This window comes from Bos indicus, chromosome 28, assembly GCF_029378745.1.
Source record: "Bos indicus isolate NIAB-ARS_2022 breed Sahiwal x Tharparkar chromosome 28, NIAB-ARS_B.indTharparkar_mat_pri_1.0, whole genome shotgun sequence".
Classification (NCBI taxonomy): Eukaryota; Metazoa; Chordata; class Mammalia; order Artiodactyla; family Bovidae; genus Bos; species Bos indicus.
In genome coordinates this window covers 33,797,340-33,815,184 of record NC_091787.1, presented here as the reverse complement: position 1 = coordinate 33,815,184, position 17,845 = coordinate 33,797,340, and the positions used below count along the sequence as shown (strand labels likewise).

The following is a 17,845-nucleotide window of genomic DNA, read 5'->3' as shown; positions in this document are numbered from 1 at the left end:
CTGCCAGTAGCAGGAGGAGGGTGAAAACGGGGAAGGTGGCCAAAAGGTACCAACTTCCAGCTGAAGTTCTGGGCACGTAGTGTACAGCATGGCGACTACATGGACAAAATATAGTATTGTACATTTGAAAGCTGTTGTTAAGTTCTCACCACAAGAAAATTTTTAACTATGTGAGGTGATGGGTGTTAAATAGACTTACTGTGGTAATCATTTCACGATTTCACGATATATAGATCTTTCACATCATGCGACATGTCAATTATATCTCAATAAAATGGAAAAAAAAATTTTTAAAAGAAACAACTAAGGGTAGAATACTTCAAAAAAAAAGAAGAGGAGAAACTGGCACCTGAATAGCACATGGCTCAGCAGCAATCAGGAGGGGAGCAGCTCAAGGTGAAGAGGCCTTATGCGCATTCCTCCACCACTAGAGATGAGCTGCGGGGCTGGGGAAAGCCACTGGACCTGATGATGCCTCAGCGGCCTCGTCCATAAATAGGAGAAAAGAGCAGAATCACGTGGACACAAAACAGAGGTGCCAGATCAACTGAAGAGCTTTCTTTCCTTCTCCAAGGAGGCCTGATGGAAAGAGATCTTGTTTAAGGAGCTTCCTCCACCAAAGTGAGCTGCAGCTTGACAGTGTTTGCCATTGGGTGGGGCAATTTCTAACCAAACGCTCTGAACATCACTGTGTATACACAGGGGCAACCAGCAGAGGGCTAGACCAGACCCTCTCTTTAATTCCCTCTGGCTCTGAGATGAGCACATTTACAGCTCTCTGAAAACACAATTCCAGAAACGAAGTGCCCAGGCAGAGTAGCTCGGCTGGGTGAGCAGTCACCATGAGGTGTAGAACGCCAACCCCCGGATTAATGAGAATGTCAAAGCCCCCATGCTGCCACAACCCCAGTATTTTAAGAAATACACACTACAGCTAAGAGAACAAGGTGTAAATCTTTCATTCTTCAGAACAGAAATTTATAGAGGCAAATCCTTACCTAAAGATCTGGACTTAAAAAAAAAAATCCAATTTGACAGGTTCCACCTTTCTGCCTTATACCAAGTACCTGACTTACTTAAACGGATACAGGAGATGGATGTAGTGAAGCTGGGCTTACTGCTGCCCTGCATTGCCAGCTCCTTGAATAATACAGGCCTAGCTCCTCCTGAACTCCCCAGGGCAGCATTTTATACGTAGAGAGAGAGATGCTGGAAGCCACCCTCTCCGCACTACTCCTTTATCTAGCACAACCAGAAACTCAAGCCTGAAGAAAGGGGTCTTTCTCAAATGCCTGAGATCACGAAGTATAGTTGGGGAACAGCTAAGGTTTGAAGACGGATCTTGTAACCCAGCATTGCACCCTGCTCCCAAACTATCAAAAAAACTAGGCAGAGGCATCGCCTATAGGCAAAACACTGAACTAGAATCAGGCTGCTGGGGTTCAAGCAGTCTTTCTCTCAAAGAAACTACAAGCCCCTTGGCTGGGCAGCTACAAGACGAATGCTATTTGCAGGGGATCTGCAGAGACACTGCAGCACAGACAGGTAGACATAGCTGTGCACATGTGAACAGCAGAAAGCCCTGCAGGTTCAGCTTCCCTACGAGGGCCGAATCCTATAAACAAGATTACCACCCCCATTAGACCTTTTCTGAGAAGAATGAATGATCTCTCCAGTTGATGTGACACCAGGCTTTTTTCACGCTTCCACCAGGGTAGCAGCCATGACAACAAAGCAAGCAGCATCCAAGCCTGAGCCCACAGCGCCCCCTTGTGGGAGTCTTCGTGGCTCATCTGACCTCTTGCTTCCACCAAAGCTAAGGCCCGTGATGGGCCAGCCTGCAATCCTGGGATGTTCTCGCTCTCTAGCTCAGGGGTTCTTGCAAACCTTAACCTGCATCAGAACCTCCTTGAGGACTTGTTAACAGAGGTGGGTGGACCCCCCAGTCTGATTCAGTGGGTCTCGGCTGGGGCCTGAGAACTTGCATTTCTCACAAGCTGCAGGGTGATATAGATGTTGCCTGTGTCACACATTCGGAGAATTGCTAGCTAACCTCCCTGCACTCGAGACTCAGTGCAAATTATACCTCCTTACTGGGAAATTCCAAAAATGCCCACAGGTGTATCATAGGCTGTCAAAGCTGCACCGCATGCATGCTCATACTTGACTTTTTGTGGCCCTATGGCTGCAAAACTTTGACCGAAAGAGTTCACCTCTTGGAGCCTCAATCTCCTCATCTGTAAAACAAGGATATGAATACGTCCCTCACACAGTGGTTATAAAAGGCAAATGAGAGACATCAGTTCAGCACCAGCACTTAGAAAGCACTCCAAAAGTGTTAGCTCTTCTTTTTACTTTTATTAGCAGTAGTAACAGCAGTACTACTGTTTCTTTGCCAGCTTCTTAATGACAAGAGAATTCAGAATGACAGAGACACAAAATTCTGAGGCAGAAGGAACATTAGAGACCTTTCGAGTCCAGTTTCCCTAACCAAGCTTGTCAGCAGCATCACCTGGAAGCTGTTAAAACTTCAGATGTCCTTCACTCCGACCCAGACTTCTGGAAACAGGAAGGAGGCATGGGCATTTGCTTTTTTAACAAGGCCCCAGGTACCAGTTTGGGAAGCACGCATCAAGCCCTTGTATCTCATCTAGACACAGGCAAATAGAGGCCTAGGAAAGGGAAGCCCCTTGTCTTTCCAGGGCCCCAGGTGGCTGGAGGCTGAGTAGTAGTCAGAAACTAAGTCTCCTGATTTCCAGTCTAGTCCTTTTCCCACTAAGCTAGACTGCTTGGATACCATCTCATCAACACCTAACTTTCTGTGTAAGTTCCCTCTCCAACATAAATGAGCAGTCCAAGGGCTTTGGTATCCTCCATGCAGAGGAACTTAGCACATGACAAGGACAATCAATTCACTGCCGAACATCTAGTTTTAACTCAACCAAAATTCTGGATGAGACCTCCTTAGCCCAGCATACAAGGTTCCTCCCTGACCTCTTCCCTGCTGACCTTGTCTCATTTCCCACCAGAAGCTCCCTTGTGCACTGATCCTCAACCAGACCACAGACACTTGTTCTGTGGGTATGACTTCCACAAAGTTTAGCATATAGGAAAGGAAGTTCAAGGGTGAGAGGAAAGGAATGGACAAATGAAAGTCAGGTGTGTTTACTCCCTTGGCTCACACTATAGGGCTCCAGAACCCAGAACACCTCTACTTTGCCAGCATAAATAAATCAAGTGTCACACCTCTGTGCTCTTGCAGCCAACCTGAAGTCTTATTTTTGAAACAGAATTTCTCCTACCAGAAATGCACTGGCCAACACTCTGCTGGAAGCCCCCAGTCGCCATAGGGCCACCTCACTGAGGATGACAAAGCCTGCCTGCACTGCACCCCTACTCTCTCGTCTCATCCCCTCTTCTGCAAGATGACTGCTGCGCCTCGTCCTAAAGCTCCCTGCTGCATGACCCTTCTCCACTTTCACAGCCTTCCTGTCAGACACCTGCTCCCATATGCCCAGATCACCACCTCCTGCCCTAGTCAGTTACTCTCGGGAGACTTCCTGCCTTTGGGTTCCCATCACGTGACTTAATTACAGTCTGCTGCTTCAACGGCCAGGAACAGAAACCTGGCCATGAGCCTCGGGGTAAGTGGCTCAAGCCCCTTTGAGCTCTGTGGGCAGGGACAGCTTCTCCAGCATCTCCCCAGATACCAGAACAAGGAGGACTGTGCACAGCAGGTCAGTAAATGGGAGATTCGATTGGCCATCAATGTGAGTGTTCAATAACACTCCTGGCAACAGGCACTCTAACTACAAATAAGAGTTAGACAAATACAGTACATAATAGGTAGTCCTGCAGGCTTCCCAGGTGGTCCAGTTGTAAAGAATCCACTTGTCAGTGCAGAAGACACGGGTTTGACCCGAGTTGGCAAGATCCCCTGGAGTAGAAAATGGCAACGGACTCCAGCATTCTTGCCTGGAGAATCCCATGGACAGAGAAGACTGGTGGGCTAGTCCACAGGCTTGCAGAGTCACACAACTGAGCGACTGAGCAGAGCACGGCACGCACACACAGAAATGCACAATAAAGTCTCAACTGCATTCTAATCCCACCCCATCACTGAGCTGAAAGTTGTTTACCTGCTCTAAACCCTCCAACATAGGTCCAGTGAGACTGGCCTCTTCGAGCTATTGTACAGATTAAAGAACTGTTCATACAGTACCTAACTCAGCTCCAAAAGTATGGTTTGTCAAGATACCATCTTTCAGCAGAGCCCAAAATAATCAACCTGCCATTTGATCTTTTCTTTGGAAGAGAGTGTAGCAGTTAGAAGCTGATTACCTGGGCACAAATGAGAATTGATACTTTTGAATTGTGGTGTTGACTGAAGGCTCTTGAGAGCCCCCTGGACTGCAAGATGAAACCAGTCAATCCTAAACAAAATCAACCCTGAATATTCATTGTAAAGACTGATGCTGAAGCTCCAATACTTTGACCACCTGATACAAAGAGCTGATTCATTGGAAGACCTTGATGCTGGGAAATACTGAAGGCAGGAGAAAGGGATGACAGAGGACGAGATGGTTGGATGGCATCATGGACTCAATGGACTTGAGTTTGAGCAAGCTCCGGGAGATAGTGAAGGACGGGGAAAGCCATTGGGTCGCAAAGAGTCGGATAGATTAAGCAACTGAACTCCCACCTGGGCACCTGCGGCTGCAAGTGGAAAGAAAGGGTGCGGTCCTAAGCTCTTCTCATCAGACTCTTTCTAGCTCTCTTCACGGCACCACAAGCCTCACAAGTGCCAAGCGAAGGGAAGGGATGTGCCCTCCCTGACTGCTGATCAGTAAAGTCAACTTTGTTTTCATGGAGGCTCTTTCAAAGCCTGTTGACAGCAGAACTTGATCTGGTTACTATCAGAGCCGACAAAGAGCTCAATCTCTTAAGAACCCTCAAACTGCACACAATTGGGCACAACTGAAAGAGAGTCCTCACTTTCTGGCACAGTTGTTCAGCACTTGTTTCCAAACTGTTCTCATAGATGCTTTTATCATTTGAGACTCAAAATGACCTTGTGTCAGGTCAGCAGAGCACACACTGCGTGCGCGTTCAGTCGTGTCCAACTCTTTGAAGCCTCATGGACTTTACCCCACCAGGCTCCTCTGTCCACGGGATTTCCCAGGCAAGAATACTGGAGTGGGTTGCCATTTGCTCCTCCAAGAGATCTTACTGACCCAGAGATCAAACCAGCGTCTCCTGCCTTGCAGGTGGATTCATTACCACTGGTGCCACCTGGGAAGCTAATGCACTCTTGGAGGGCCCCGATATAGAGAAGCTAACCCAATCAGGGGACTAGGCAACGTGCCCACCCAGCTGGACTAGATGGAAGGCTAAGCAGCATGCAGATGGGCCATGAGAACAGAGGGTAGGTGGACCAGGGTCCAGGCCAGCTGCAGGAGCAGAGGCCACAGGGACAGCAGAACATCTACCCTGAGGCACACAGCCCACCCTCTACTTTTGCCAGCTGTCACCATGCCAGGTTGGGCCTGCTGTGGACTCCTCCAACTCAAGAGGTTAGAACTCTGGATCTTTTATATACAACCCCCTTCAGAGAGACTACTGGCTGAGTGACTGCACCCTGCCTTTCCTGAGCATATCCCAATAGAAAAGCTTACACACCTTGGGACTTGCATGCCAACCCTCACCTGGTCAGGTTCCCTGCAGTGTCTATCTTCACATCAGCCTCTAGTACCCTACTCTGAAAACCACCTCCTACCCTTCAGTTCTTGCTCCATTGCTTCTTTGAGCCTTGTTCCTTAACTTGGTGACCACGGGAACTTGGGGCTACCCCGTCAACCGTGCCCACCACTGCTTCCAGCTTTACCTTCTGCCCTGTCCTGAGCCTCCCAGGATCTTCTGCTTCTTGCCTACATGCTGCTCACCAATCGGTCTCTGTTCCCACACCCCCAGTCAGTAGTGGGAAACTGCATCTTCACCAGGCTTAGATGACTTCTTCTGACCCCCACGCACTGCTCACTGAAAACTGCCACTCACCTCCAATCCCCCAGGGATCCCACGCCACCCATTAGCCATTTTGGTTCAAGTGTAGCATGCAGGCCCAAATCCCCCACTTCTCTACTCTTCCTACAAGTAGACCATCAGGTCTTATTTCCTGGTCCTATTAAGGAAACACAAAGCAGATTTCCTAGTAAGGGAACCCATAGGGCCATGATGTTCCACAAACCCAAGTATCTAGCCTCAGCATACTACAAACGGACCTACACCCACTCTGCCCTCTGTATCCTCAGCCAGCAGGTTCAGGCCCCTCACTTACCTGGTCACATCCCTGCCCTCCCAGCATATAGCTCCTTCAAGTCAAGGCTTCCCAGCATGCTCTCTTCAAAATATCTTTCCTTCCTACAACCCTCAGATGCTTTCTGCTGGAAATTCTTACTTCTCCTGGCTCCCCCATCAAAGCAACCAACCCAACAGTCCTCTGTTGCTTCCTGAAGTTTCTCTGGAGCTTTCCATCCACTGACATAGTTCTTAATGGCATTTATAAGCTTAATTCCTACATGTACAAATCAATCACACCAACTGTGGGGAAGAATGAATGATACAGAAAACCCAAACTATTAACATCCCTTCTGCTCCCACTAAACACTCAAGCCCTCCCAACTCATGAACCCTCAAGCCCGCCACCCCCACACAACTGACCAGTAAGCCAGTTCAGCCTCTCAACCTGATGCCTGAGAAAGCCAATCTGAGAATCAGCATCTGGCAAAGAAAAAGCAGCACCAGATAATCCTCCATACCTCATAAATCCCATGCACAATCAGACTTACCAAACAACTACACACTACACAAATATTCACCACTTGAGAGCCTCTTCCAAATTCCCCACCCACAACAGAACACCCATTTATCACATAAGCACAAACCTGTGATAGACTAATGATTGTGTCAGATCCTATTTACTCCAGGGTAAATAATGAGAATGCAACCTAGTAACTTTCATTTTCATCACAGCCAGCACATTTTTTTCCTTAACAACTAAGGTTTTGGTTTTAGTAAGACCAAAAAGCAATTCAGGTTTCAAGTGTCTCTTTCAGAGACTGACCAACTACAATACCAAGTATTAACATGGCACACTGGACTGGCCCTACATGCCCCATGCTACAGATACTCTATACACTGACATCTTTGTGCTAGTAAAGGAAAGGACAAACACCACCCCAATATAGCAAGTTTTCACTGAATGCTTAATGCAACATGTGATCTTGGGCTGTTTAATTCTGTTAAATAGCAAACCAATTTACAACACTCCCAGGAAACTTCAAATATACTCCAAACAGCCAGACATGTAAAAGGTCTTAGTTTATTCTCTCTTTCATGAAAAATCTGCACAATCACCACAGATACAGTCACTGCAGAATCTTTACTCCTTCTGTGAATCAAAGAAAAAAGAAATTAGTTAGCAACTACCTTTAAAAGTCTTTAAAAATTAACAGTACAAAGTCTTCAACAAACTGCAAAATTAATGACACTCATGCACAACGAACATTAGTAACCTAGTCCGTATTAAGTCTGTGTAATCTTAACACAATGCAAGCATCAAGAAACAAAAAAACATTCCAGTTAGGGATGAGACAAAAAACAAGTTTTGAAAACAAAACCATGACACTGCTAGTTTATAAAAGGCACAACTCTTGAGAGCAACTGTAAATATGCTTCTAAATCGTTTCACATGCTTTAATACTGTCAACCAAAAATCTAAATCTAAACGAAAAGCTTGAATACCTGTTGTCCAATCTCCAGCTCACTGAATAGTGGCAGGGAAGGGAGAAAGGAGGGAAGAGGGAAAAGAAACATTTCGTTAATAGTCCCTTTGCAAACTCCTAAATAATCTGCATGCAATCAGGTACCTTAATGATGATTGTTTTATTCTTTGCAATCGTATATAGAGCACTCCCTAGATGCACTAACTGATTTTATTCTCCCCAATTTTGAGAACACCCTGCCCAATTTCTATGCCCACTTTAGGAGCCTCAGCCCCTCTGCTCTGCTCAGCAACAACATGCTGGGCATGTTAGCACCATCAACAGACTTGAGAATCATCCCAGACTAAAGTCTAATTTAACCAAAGGGAGAGCTCTAAAGGATCAAGCAAGTCTTTAAGACCTGTCTCAGGTTCAGTAATTTAAAAGCCACTATTCACAATCAACAAAAGTAGCAAATTAGTATTTTAAGAGACAGAATTTAGCTGATGTAAAAATAGTTCAGTCGCTGCTCAAACACAAGACTATTCTTTTAACATAAAACTCTACAGCACCCAAAAGATGCAATTCCAACATGTGGACAAAAATTAAGTTAAAAAGAACAATTACGGTGCCTGACTTTCTGCACCTTGTCACCGCTGAGCACTAACACATGGCTGAATGAAGGAAACAAAACGTAAAAACATTCTTCAGATCATCCAGATCAGTACACAAATATTGACTGCTTTCAACTTCTGGAATGTCTGTCAACAGGTTTAGGAAGCCTCACAAACAGAGAGCAGTTCTAAGCAGCAAGCAGCTCCTCTGGCAGTCCGTCCACGACAGCTCCTCGGCACCAGGAAGTGGTCAGAGCCTGAGGGCGCACACCAGGTGCCTGCCTGCTCTGCAGGGAGTCACGATGAGGAAACACAGGGCTGTGACCACCACTGCTTCAAACCCTGCTAGCCCCAATCCACTCCCAGCCCACTTTTCATGCTACATGTTCAGGCTGCTCACTGTACAAATATATTTAAATATCTGTGGGAAAAGCTTATCAAAGGTTTTGATGTGACTACTCCATTATCTTGGAAATTTTTTAATTAAAAAAAGGGGGGGCATCAGGTAGAAACCTGGAGATCAAATAATAAGCAATGGGACAGTAGAGAGATGGTGAAAGGCAGCTTTGGGTGGGTGTTCTGAGACAGAGGCTTTGCCAGATTTTCTGGGCCAGTTTACTGAGCTGCCAGTCAATCAACCAGTCTCCAAGAGAGACACTGCTCATGACTGGATCAGAGAACCCTTTCGAAGCCCTTGTTAATGAAGTAAAGCCATTCATTTCCTGGGTATGTGGTGCTCTGGAACACAGCAAGTGCCAATTAAAAGGGGCCACCTTCCTCCACTGGGACACCTCACAACTTAACATGCATTTCTGGGTTTCCAAAATAAACACGATTTAAAGTTTCTCTCCTTTGCTCACAATATACTATTTTAAACCACAGCAGTAGTGTTGTATAATAGACTCTGCTACAAAACTCTCCTCTGAAAGCCAACATGCAAAGCATCAAAGCAAACTCAGTGAAGGCGATGCATCCATCCCCACACCGTGCTCGTAATCTCAGTACCTGCTAGACACTTCATTTCTGATGAACAAGAATTCCAAGATAGTAGAGGGAAAAGGCAAAAAAAAAAAAAGTTCACAGAACACTTAATTATTTGTTAATTTGACAACCCAACACCTTAATTCCATTCAACTACTTACAATTAGCTAGCCAAGCTGGTAAAAAGCTGAGAATTAAAATCACTCAAGTCCTGACTAACTGGAGAGGAAAGCAATGGAAAACTGTGCTGCCTCTCCAGCGTGCCAGGAAAACACGGGCCACATTGATTCAGCTGCTTCCTCAATCAGTTGCCAATTTTAAGGACATCAGTCTTGGGAACCTAGATCCGCTCCCTCTTTACAAACCTTTGCAATTAGCAGTAAAATGAAAACTTTCCTGGTAAGACTTGCAAGGCACCCACCAGGATCACTGAACCGATGTGGCCCTGTGCTGTGCTAATCTGTGAGCTAAGGGGTGGGCAAAGCTACTCTACTGAGGTGTTAAGATACTACGTTACGTGGCTTCTCAAAACAGGTTACCTTCTGTAATCCAGAAGAAGTGGGAAAAGAAGAAACATTAAGAAAGGTTATTAAGAAAACAAAACCCCACCTTTCTATAAACTAAAAACCTGAAACTGACATTTCTGTATTTTCCTCGATAAACTATACCTTTTTGCCAGCACCAACGTTGGCCTTTGCAGTCCCCCTGACTTTCTTCATTCTGTTCTTGCGTTCCTTCCGCTGTTTTCGTGAGGTCTTTTTCTTCTCATATAGGCCATGCTGAAGGAGAAAGGTGTGTATATGAACATACGACTTGCAAACATCAACTCATCCAACTCCAGGAATAAGACATCAAATCTCGACAGCCGAGTGTCTTAGTAGAATGTATGGCTGGCTTGGCCCTCCACATCCGCTTTCTTTTGCCACCATGCATTCAACCAACCTTGGATCACCATACTACAGACTGTACGACTGAAAAAACATCTGCATATAAGTGGACGTTCAAACCAGCGTTCTTCAAGCATCACCTGGAGTTCACTATGTACCTGATACTCAGGAAATCACCCCAAGCTTTTCATGGCTCCTTGCTCAATGAACCTAAACTATGAAGCTAAGTCCAAACTCTAAGACATTTGGGAATAAAGATTTCACTTCAGGTAGGGCCAACCTATGCTTTCTAAACCCATCCCTCTACTGCCAGCCAGTTCCTACCTCCAGGAGCACTTCACTTGCTCTTCCAGACCCAGCTCGAAAGGCACCTCCTCAAATCCTGCAGACACCATCTGAACCCCACTCTCTATCTGTGCGTTTTATCAAAGAACCTCTTCTGTCAACCACTGAAGAGTTATTTAGTGTCATCCCTCCAGACTGCTTGCTCTTGCTCATTCTGCTGCACCCACAATACAATGCCATTAAAAACATGTCTTCAGCAGCGCCTGAACAAATGAGGGCACCTACTCTCGCAAGCCTGTGTTTGGGCTCATTCTTCTTCGCGTAATCCAAGGAATCGTAAATCATGCCAAAGCCAGTTGTCTTGCCACCACCAAAATGCGTTCTGAACCCAAATACAAAGATGACATCTGGTGTGGTCTTGTACATTTTGGCCAGTTTTTCCCGAATTTCTGTTTTAGGTACTGTTGCCTTTCCAGGGTGAAGAACATCGATGACCTACGAAGAAATTATCAAGTTTAGAGTATATTATAATGAAATACGTCTTCTAAACTGAGTAACAACCAAACTTTGACCTACCCCTCCTTACCATTTGTTTCCGCTGAAGCAGTCGGTTGGTCATGAACTTCCTAGTCCGGATAGTTACTGTGTCGTTCTGAAAACATAACGCTCGTTTTAGTAATAGTTTTAATAACTAGTCAATCTTTTCCTGACCCTACTGTGATTTTCCAAGACCTAGACCTGCACGGTCCACATCAATAGCCACTGTCCGTAAACAGTTAATTTAAAACAAAGAAGTCATATGCATCAGTACCAGGAAACCTTGAATAAAAGGGGAAAAAAAAAACACCAATTCCCATCTCCTCCTAACACACTTGGCAAACTGCCTAACTCACAGGTCACCCCAACACAAAAACAGTACCAAGAATATGTGCTCAACAGCCACACACTGAATCTGTAAAGGCTTACTTCGTTTTGTTACAGAAATCACTCTCCAGGTTTCTCGAACCTCAGATGTCTTGGCCCAGCTACTACTCTGTTGTGCGGACTGTCCCGTGTATTTCAGAATGTTTAGCAGCACACCCACTTCCTAGTTCTGACCAAGAATGTCTCCAGACTCTGCCAATTGTACCCTTAAGACAAAAACCACCCCAAGTTCCACTTCTCTGGGGTGAAGCTGTGATTCTACGAATGTTATTGTCAGACCACCCTGTTTGTAGGAGCCAGCAGAGATCTGACAAGCATCGCACTATCTTCATGTAAACTACCCTTCTTGAATGACCGACTCTACATCCCACAAAAATCGTACTCCCTTCTGAATGGCCCCACTGCTTTTACACAGTAACTACCAAAGAATGTGGGCATTCAGCATGTTTACACTACGAACAAAACCGGTAAGAAGAGCTCTCAGAGTAAACTGACAGCTATTTCAACTACAGTTTAAAAAAACTACACCAAACTGAATCCACTTAACAAAGTTCAATTCTTTAAAGTCGGGATCAAGGAAAAAAATAGGTCGAAGATGGAGCGGGGTTAAAAACTGGTGAACCTTCAAATGAGTGAACTAGCAATGGCACGCAAGCCTTAAAGTGGCTCCACACCCGGAGGCCTCCGTTTCCCCCATGAAACAAGAGAAGCCATTCGGCTGACAATAACTGTAGCTTACACATGAGTTTCACTCATCGCAACTCGCCCGGGCGCTGCTGGCACCCTCTTCACCTCCTGGGCTGCCTTCACAGGCAAACCGTCTACCACAAGTTGGGAGTGCAAACATGATGTCTCTCTCTTCACCCCACCCCATCCATTAGACTCCACGAGGACGACAAAGACAGTAGGTACTCCCGCAATCCCCCACTCCTGGGACTCTTGAAAGCCCGGCATGTCTAGGTAGACAGCACACATCCCGGACTCCTCGCCGAAGGCTCCCAGGCCCTCGGCAACAGGTCTGCCCGGTCAGACTCGGCCATGGAAGAGTAACGGGGCTATGCGGTGGGTGTAACGCCAATGTCAGAACCAGGGGACGGAGGATGGCTCAGATATGCGGCGGATGGATGCACGGGTTCGGAGAGACTCACCATGATGGCGGGTGATCTTCAAGCAGCCAGGGAGGAAAAGAGGGCTAAACTTCCCCGGCCAATCATATCAACGCTCACAGAAGGTCCCCGGACGGCGCCGACGTGGGGGCGTGGCCGGACCGTGAGGCCGCCGTCGCCAATGCCTGTTTGAAAGTGCTTTAAGATCTGATCTCTGTGGTCTTTCGCCACACCCACCCCGAACGGGAACTAGCCAATCCCGAGGGTACACAGTTTAGACGGAGCAGGTTTATGCTAGCACATGTTCCACTTCGATTCATTATTTTGGACTGTCTGGACTTAAAATTAAGTTAAAGCAGATTAAAGTTAAATCCCCTCCACCCGCATTAGCGGTTGGTAAAGCTGGAAGGCATCCTTGGCGGTCCCCTCGACCAGCCTCCTCATTTTACCTCTGGGGAAACTGCAGAACTGACTCAAAACCTTTTGTTATTTCAAGTACGCAGACCCGACCGTTGCTATTATTTTTGTGAGATTAGAGAATCTGATTGTCTAAATTTTTTTCCAAAACTTTGTCTTTTCATGAAAATCTTAGTCCCTACAAAAGTGAGCTTTTTTTTTTTTTTTTTGGTAAATTTATTTATTTTAATTGGAGGCTAATTACTTTACAAGATTGTAGTGGGTTTTGCCATACATTCACATGAATCAGCTATGGGTATACATGTGTCCCCCATCCTAAACACCACCCCCCCCCCCCTCGCCACCTTCCTCCCCATCCCAACCCTCAGGGTTAGAGTGAAAAGTGAAGTCGCTCAGTCGTGTCCGACTATACCCAACCCCATAGACAGGCTCCTCTGTCCATGGGATTTTCCAGGCAAGACTACTGGAGTGGGCTTTTAATCAGTTCAGTTCAGTCGCTCGTGTCCGACTCTTTTGCGACCCCATGAACCACAGCACGCCAGGTCTCCCTGTCCATCACCAACTCCCAAAGTTTACCCAAACTCAGGTCCATTAAGCCAGTGAGGCCATCCAATCATCTCATCCTCTGTCGTCCCTTTCTCCTGCCCTCGATCTTTCCCAGCATCAGGGTCTTTTCCAATGAGTCAGCTCTTCGCATCAGGTGGCCAAAGTATTGGAGTTTCAGCTTCAACATCAGTCCTTCCAATGAACACCCAGGACTGATCTCCTTTAGGATGGACTGGTTGGATCTCCTTGCAGTCCAAGGGACTCTCAAGAGTCTTCTCCAACACCACAGTTCAAAATCATCAATTCTTCGATGCTCAGCTTTCTTTATAGCTTTTAATAAGTATTTGCTATTTGAAATTTGTCCGTTGATTACAGGGAGATAGACGTGTAGCAATAAAATAAAGAGTGCTGGTTCAAAGAGAGACAGACCAATAAAGCAGAAATAGATTGGAAATGGAACTTGGAAAATACAGCTCGGACTTCGCGGCGGTTTCAACTAGGTGCCGCCAGATGGCGGTATGGAGAGAAGGCGAGAAGCTGCGGGCCTGAAGCCTCTCTTGACAGACTCGCGCTAGCGAGTAGCGGAAGTGGGGGCGGGCACGTGGGGCGTGTTACGGTGGCCGAAAAAATGCCGCAGATGTGTTAGCAACCGGTCAAGAAGCAGCCACGGGTGGTACGGAGAACGTCGTATTTCTAATCCAGCTCCAGGAGTTTATAGGAGGGAGCCCCGGCAGCCGTCACCATGGTGAAGGAGCAGTTCCGGGAGACAGATGTGGCCAAGAAAATGTAAGATGGAGCCAAAATCCCCAAAGGGCAGAGAAATTAGGGGTAAAGGAATCCAAGGTCAGGCGTCTTGGGTCTCGAAGCGTCATAGCTGAGGGTCAGTTGGAAGGAAAGGACCAAGAATCAGTGGGAGGTGTAGGCACAGCTCAGGATTATCAGGTTAGATTAATGAATATTGATTGGGCAGGGGGTATTTCAGCATCTGGGGAACCGCAGGCCAGGGGTGTTCCTTTGGGTTTCGGCAGAGAATGGGAGATGTGGGAACCTTGGCGATAAAGTACACCCTGGGTCGAAACTAGAGTTTTTCTGAGGTCAGATGATGACCCCTTTCTGCGAATCTTTGGTCACTACAGCTTGGGAAGCAGCCTGGGGCGGGGACTCATTTTGCTGCAGGATACATGACACGGAGGTAATATTTGTTGACGAAAAGAATGGAGTTACCAGCTAGAAAGCTGTGTCACAGGCGCATGGATAGCAGTGCCCCAAATGAGGTGAAATTTAATAGGTCACAGCCTCGCCTTAGAACTTCCGGTAAAGAAATAAATCAATCGTTCTTTCAGGAGACACTTAGTTGAGGAAGGTACTGTGTGCTGGGCCCTCTGATAGGCATTAGAGATGTGACATGCTAAGCTAAGCTAAGTCGCTTCAGTCGTGTCCGACTCTCTGTGACCCCATAGACGGCAGCCCACCAGGCTCCCCCGTCCCTGGGATTCTCCAGGCAAGAACACTGGAGTGGGTTGCCATTTCCTTCTCCAATGCAGGAAAGTGAAAAGTGAAAGTGAAGTCGCTCAGTCGTATCCGACTCTTCGCGACCCCATGGACTGCAGCCTACCAGGCTCCTCCATCCATGGGAGTTTCCAGGCAAGAGTACTGGAGTGGGGTGCCATTGCCTTCTCCGGATATGACATGAGGAAGACCTTACTGCTTAGTCTAGTTGGAGAAGGTAGGCCAGCCAGCGGTTGAGCTGGACAAGTGCAAGGAAAAGGGTTGGCACCAACGGGAAAGGGGTTCAGACGGAAGAAATCAAACCAAACAGCCTTCCTACAGGAGCATAGAGGAGGGAGACATTACAGTGATGAGAAGAAAGCTGATTTTGCAGCTTTGTTCCAGAGTCATCTTGCAGGCAGGGAGGGTTTTTTTGTCAATTGAAGTGTAGTTGATTTACAATGTTGTGTTAGTCAGTTACATGCATGTATGCTCAGTCACTTCACCCGTGTCTGACTCTTTGCGAACTGCCTGGATGGTAACCCACCAGGCTCCTCTGTCCATGGGATTCTGTAGGCAGGAATACTGGAGTGGGTTGTGTGCCCTCCTCCAGGGGATCTTCCGGACCCAGGGATCAAACCCACGTCTCGGGCAGTTCCTGCAATGCAGGCAGATACTCTTTTATAGAACCTATAAGGGAAAAGAATCTAAAAAAGAAAATGTGTATGTAATCTAAGAAAGAATGTATATGTATAAAGTAGCATAATATGCCTATAATAGATATAAGAAACAACACGTATAATAATATATATCTGTTATTATATCTGTTAAAGAATCTAAAAATATACCTTTTATTATATATACTATATGTTATTTTATACACATGTTCTTTCTTAGATTATATTCATATTATTTTTATAATCATATTATTTTTTAGATTCTTTTATAGGTTATACAAAATATTAAGTATACATTTCTGTGCCATACAGTAGCTTCTTGTTGGGTATCTATTTTAAATATAGTAAGGGTATATTTTCATGTCAAACTCCTAATTTATCTCTGCCACCCCCACCTGCCCCTTTGGTAACTGTAAGTTTGTTTGCTGTGTGTGTGGGTCTGCTTCTCTTTTGTAAATAAGTTCATTTGTATCTTTTTCTCCCCCACATATAAGCAATATCATATGACATTTGTCTTTCTCTGTCTAGCTTACTGTACTTAGTATGATAATCTCTAGAGCGATCCATGTTACTGAAAATGGCATTGTTTCTTTTTTATGGTGTGTGTGGGGTTTATGTGTGTATACACACACACCGCATCCTATCCATGCATCTGTTGATGAACTTTTAGGTTGCTTCCATGTCTTCAGTTCAATTCAGTCACTGAGTCGTATCCGACTCTTTGTGACCCCATAAACTGCAGCACGCCAGGCCTCTCTGTCCATCACCAACTCCCGGAGTTCACTCAAACTCACGTCCATCGAGTCAGTGATGCCATCCAGCCATCTCATCCTCTGTCGTCCCCTTCTCCTCCTGCCCCCAATCCCTCCCAGCATCAGGGTCTTTTCCAGTGAGTCAGCTCTTCACATGAGTTGGCCAAAGTACTGGAGTTTCAGCTTTAGCATCATTCCTTCCAAATAACACCCAGGACTGATCTCCTTTACAATGGAGTGGTTGGATCTCCTTGCAGTCCAGGAGACTCTCAAGAGTCTTCTCCAACACCACAGTTCAAAAGCATCAATTCTTCAGCACTCAGCTTTCTTCACAGTCCAACTCCCACATCCATACACGACTACTGGAAAAACCATAGCCTTGACTAGACGGACCTTTGTTGGCAAAGTAATGTCTCTGCTTTTGGATGTGCTATCTAGGTTAGTCATAACTTTCCTTCCAAGGGGTAAGCGTCTTTTAATTTCATGGCTGCAGTCACCATCTGCAGTGATTTTGGAGCCCCCCAAAATAAAGTCTGACAGTTTCCCCATCTATTTCCCATGAAGTGATGGGACCAGATGCCATGATCTTCGTTTTCTGAATGTTGAGCTTTAAGCCAACTTTTTCACTCTCCTCTTTCACTTTCATCAAGAGGCTTTTGAGTTCCTCTTCACTTTCTGCCACAAGGGTGGTGTCATCTGCATGTCTAAGGTTATTGATATTTCTCCCGGCAATCTTGATTCCAGCTTGTGCTTCTTCCAGCCCAGTGTTTCTCATGATGTACTCTGCATAGAAATTAAATAAGCAAGGTGACAATATACAGCCTTGACATAATCCTTTTCCTATTTGGAACCAGTCTGTTGTTCCATGTCCAGTTCTAACTGTTGCTTCCTGATCTGCATATAGATTTCTGAAGAAGCAGGTCAGGTGGTCTGGTATTCCCATCTCTTTCAGAATTTTCCATAGTTTATTGTGATCCACACAGTCAAAGGCTTTGGCATATCAATAAAGCAGAAATAGATGTTTTTCTGGAACTCTCTTGCTTTTTCGATGATCTAGCAGATGTTGGCAATTTGATCTCTGGTTCCTCTGCCTTTTCTAAAACCAGCTTGAACATCAGGAAGTTCATGGTTCACGTATTGCCGAAGCCTGGCTTGGAGAATTTTGAGCATGACTTTACTAGCGTGTGAGATGAGTGCAATTGTGCAGTAGTTTGAGCATTCTTTGGCATTGCCTTTCTTTGGGATTGGAATGAAAACTGACCTTTTCCAGTCCTTTGGCCACTGCTGAGTTTTCCAAATCTGCTGGCATATTGAGTGCAGCACTTTCACAGCATCATCTTTCAGGATTTGAAATAGCTCAACTGGAATTCCTTCACCTCCACTAGCTTTGTTCATAGTGATGCTTTCT

The 17,845-nt window shown here is 45.8% G+C and overlaps 2 protein-coding genes across 8 annotated transcripts in view; one reads left to right on the top strand and one right to left on the bottom strand.

The window, feature by feature from the left end:
• The window catches only part of RPS24 (ribosomal protein S24), a 257,955-nt gene extending 245,276 nt beyond the window's left edge, over positions 1-12,679 (bottom strand). For 2 of the 6 annotated variants that reach the window (XM_070782170.1, XM_070782169.1), the window contains exons 1-4: positions 12,600-12,679; positions 11,114-11,179; positions 10,813-11,022; positions 10,024-10,134 (exon numbers count right to left, since the gene is read on the bottom strand). In XM_070782170.1, the coding sequence (XP_070638271.1) occupies positions 10,024-10,134; positions 10,813-11,022; positions 11,114-11,179; positions 12,600-12,602 (390 nt within the window). In that variant the 5' untranslated portion in view covers positions 12,603-12,679. Of the gene's footprint in view, positions 1-7,358; positions 7,448-7,800; positions 7,823-9,379; positions 9,398-9,840; positions 9,898-10,023; positions 10,135-10,812; positions 11,023-11,113; positions 11,180-12,599 lie in introns of those variants that run through there. The other 4 variants (XM_019954111.2, XM_019954112.2, XM_019954109.2 and 1 more) reach the window with 4 other exon arrangements.
• A 1,434-nt stretch (positions 12,680-14,113) lies between these two features.
• Positions 14,114-17,845, top strand: part of POLR3A (RNA polymerase III subunit A) — a 46,773-nt gene continuing 43,041 nt past the window's right edge. For both annotated transcript variants that reach the window (XM_019953962.2, XM_019953961.2), the window contains exon 1: positions 14,114-14,306. In XM_019953962.2, coding sequence (XP_019809521.2) covers positions 14,263-14,306 — 44 coding nt within the window. In that variant the 5' untranslated portion in view covers positions 14,114-14,262. The remainder of the gene's footprint in view (positions 14,307-17,845) is intronic.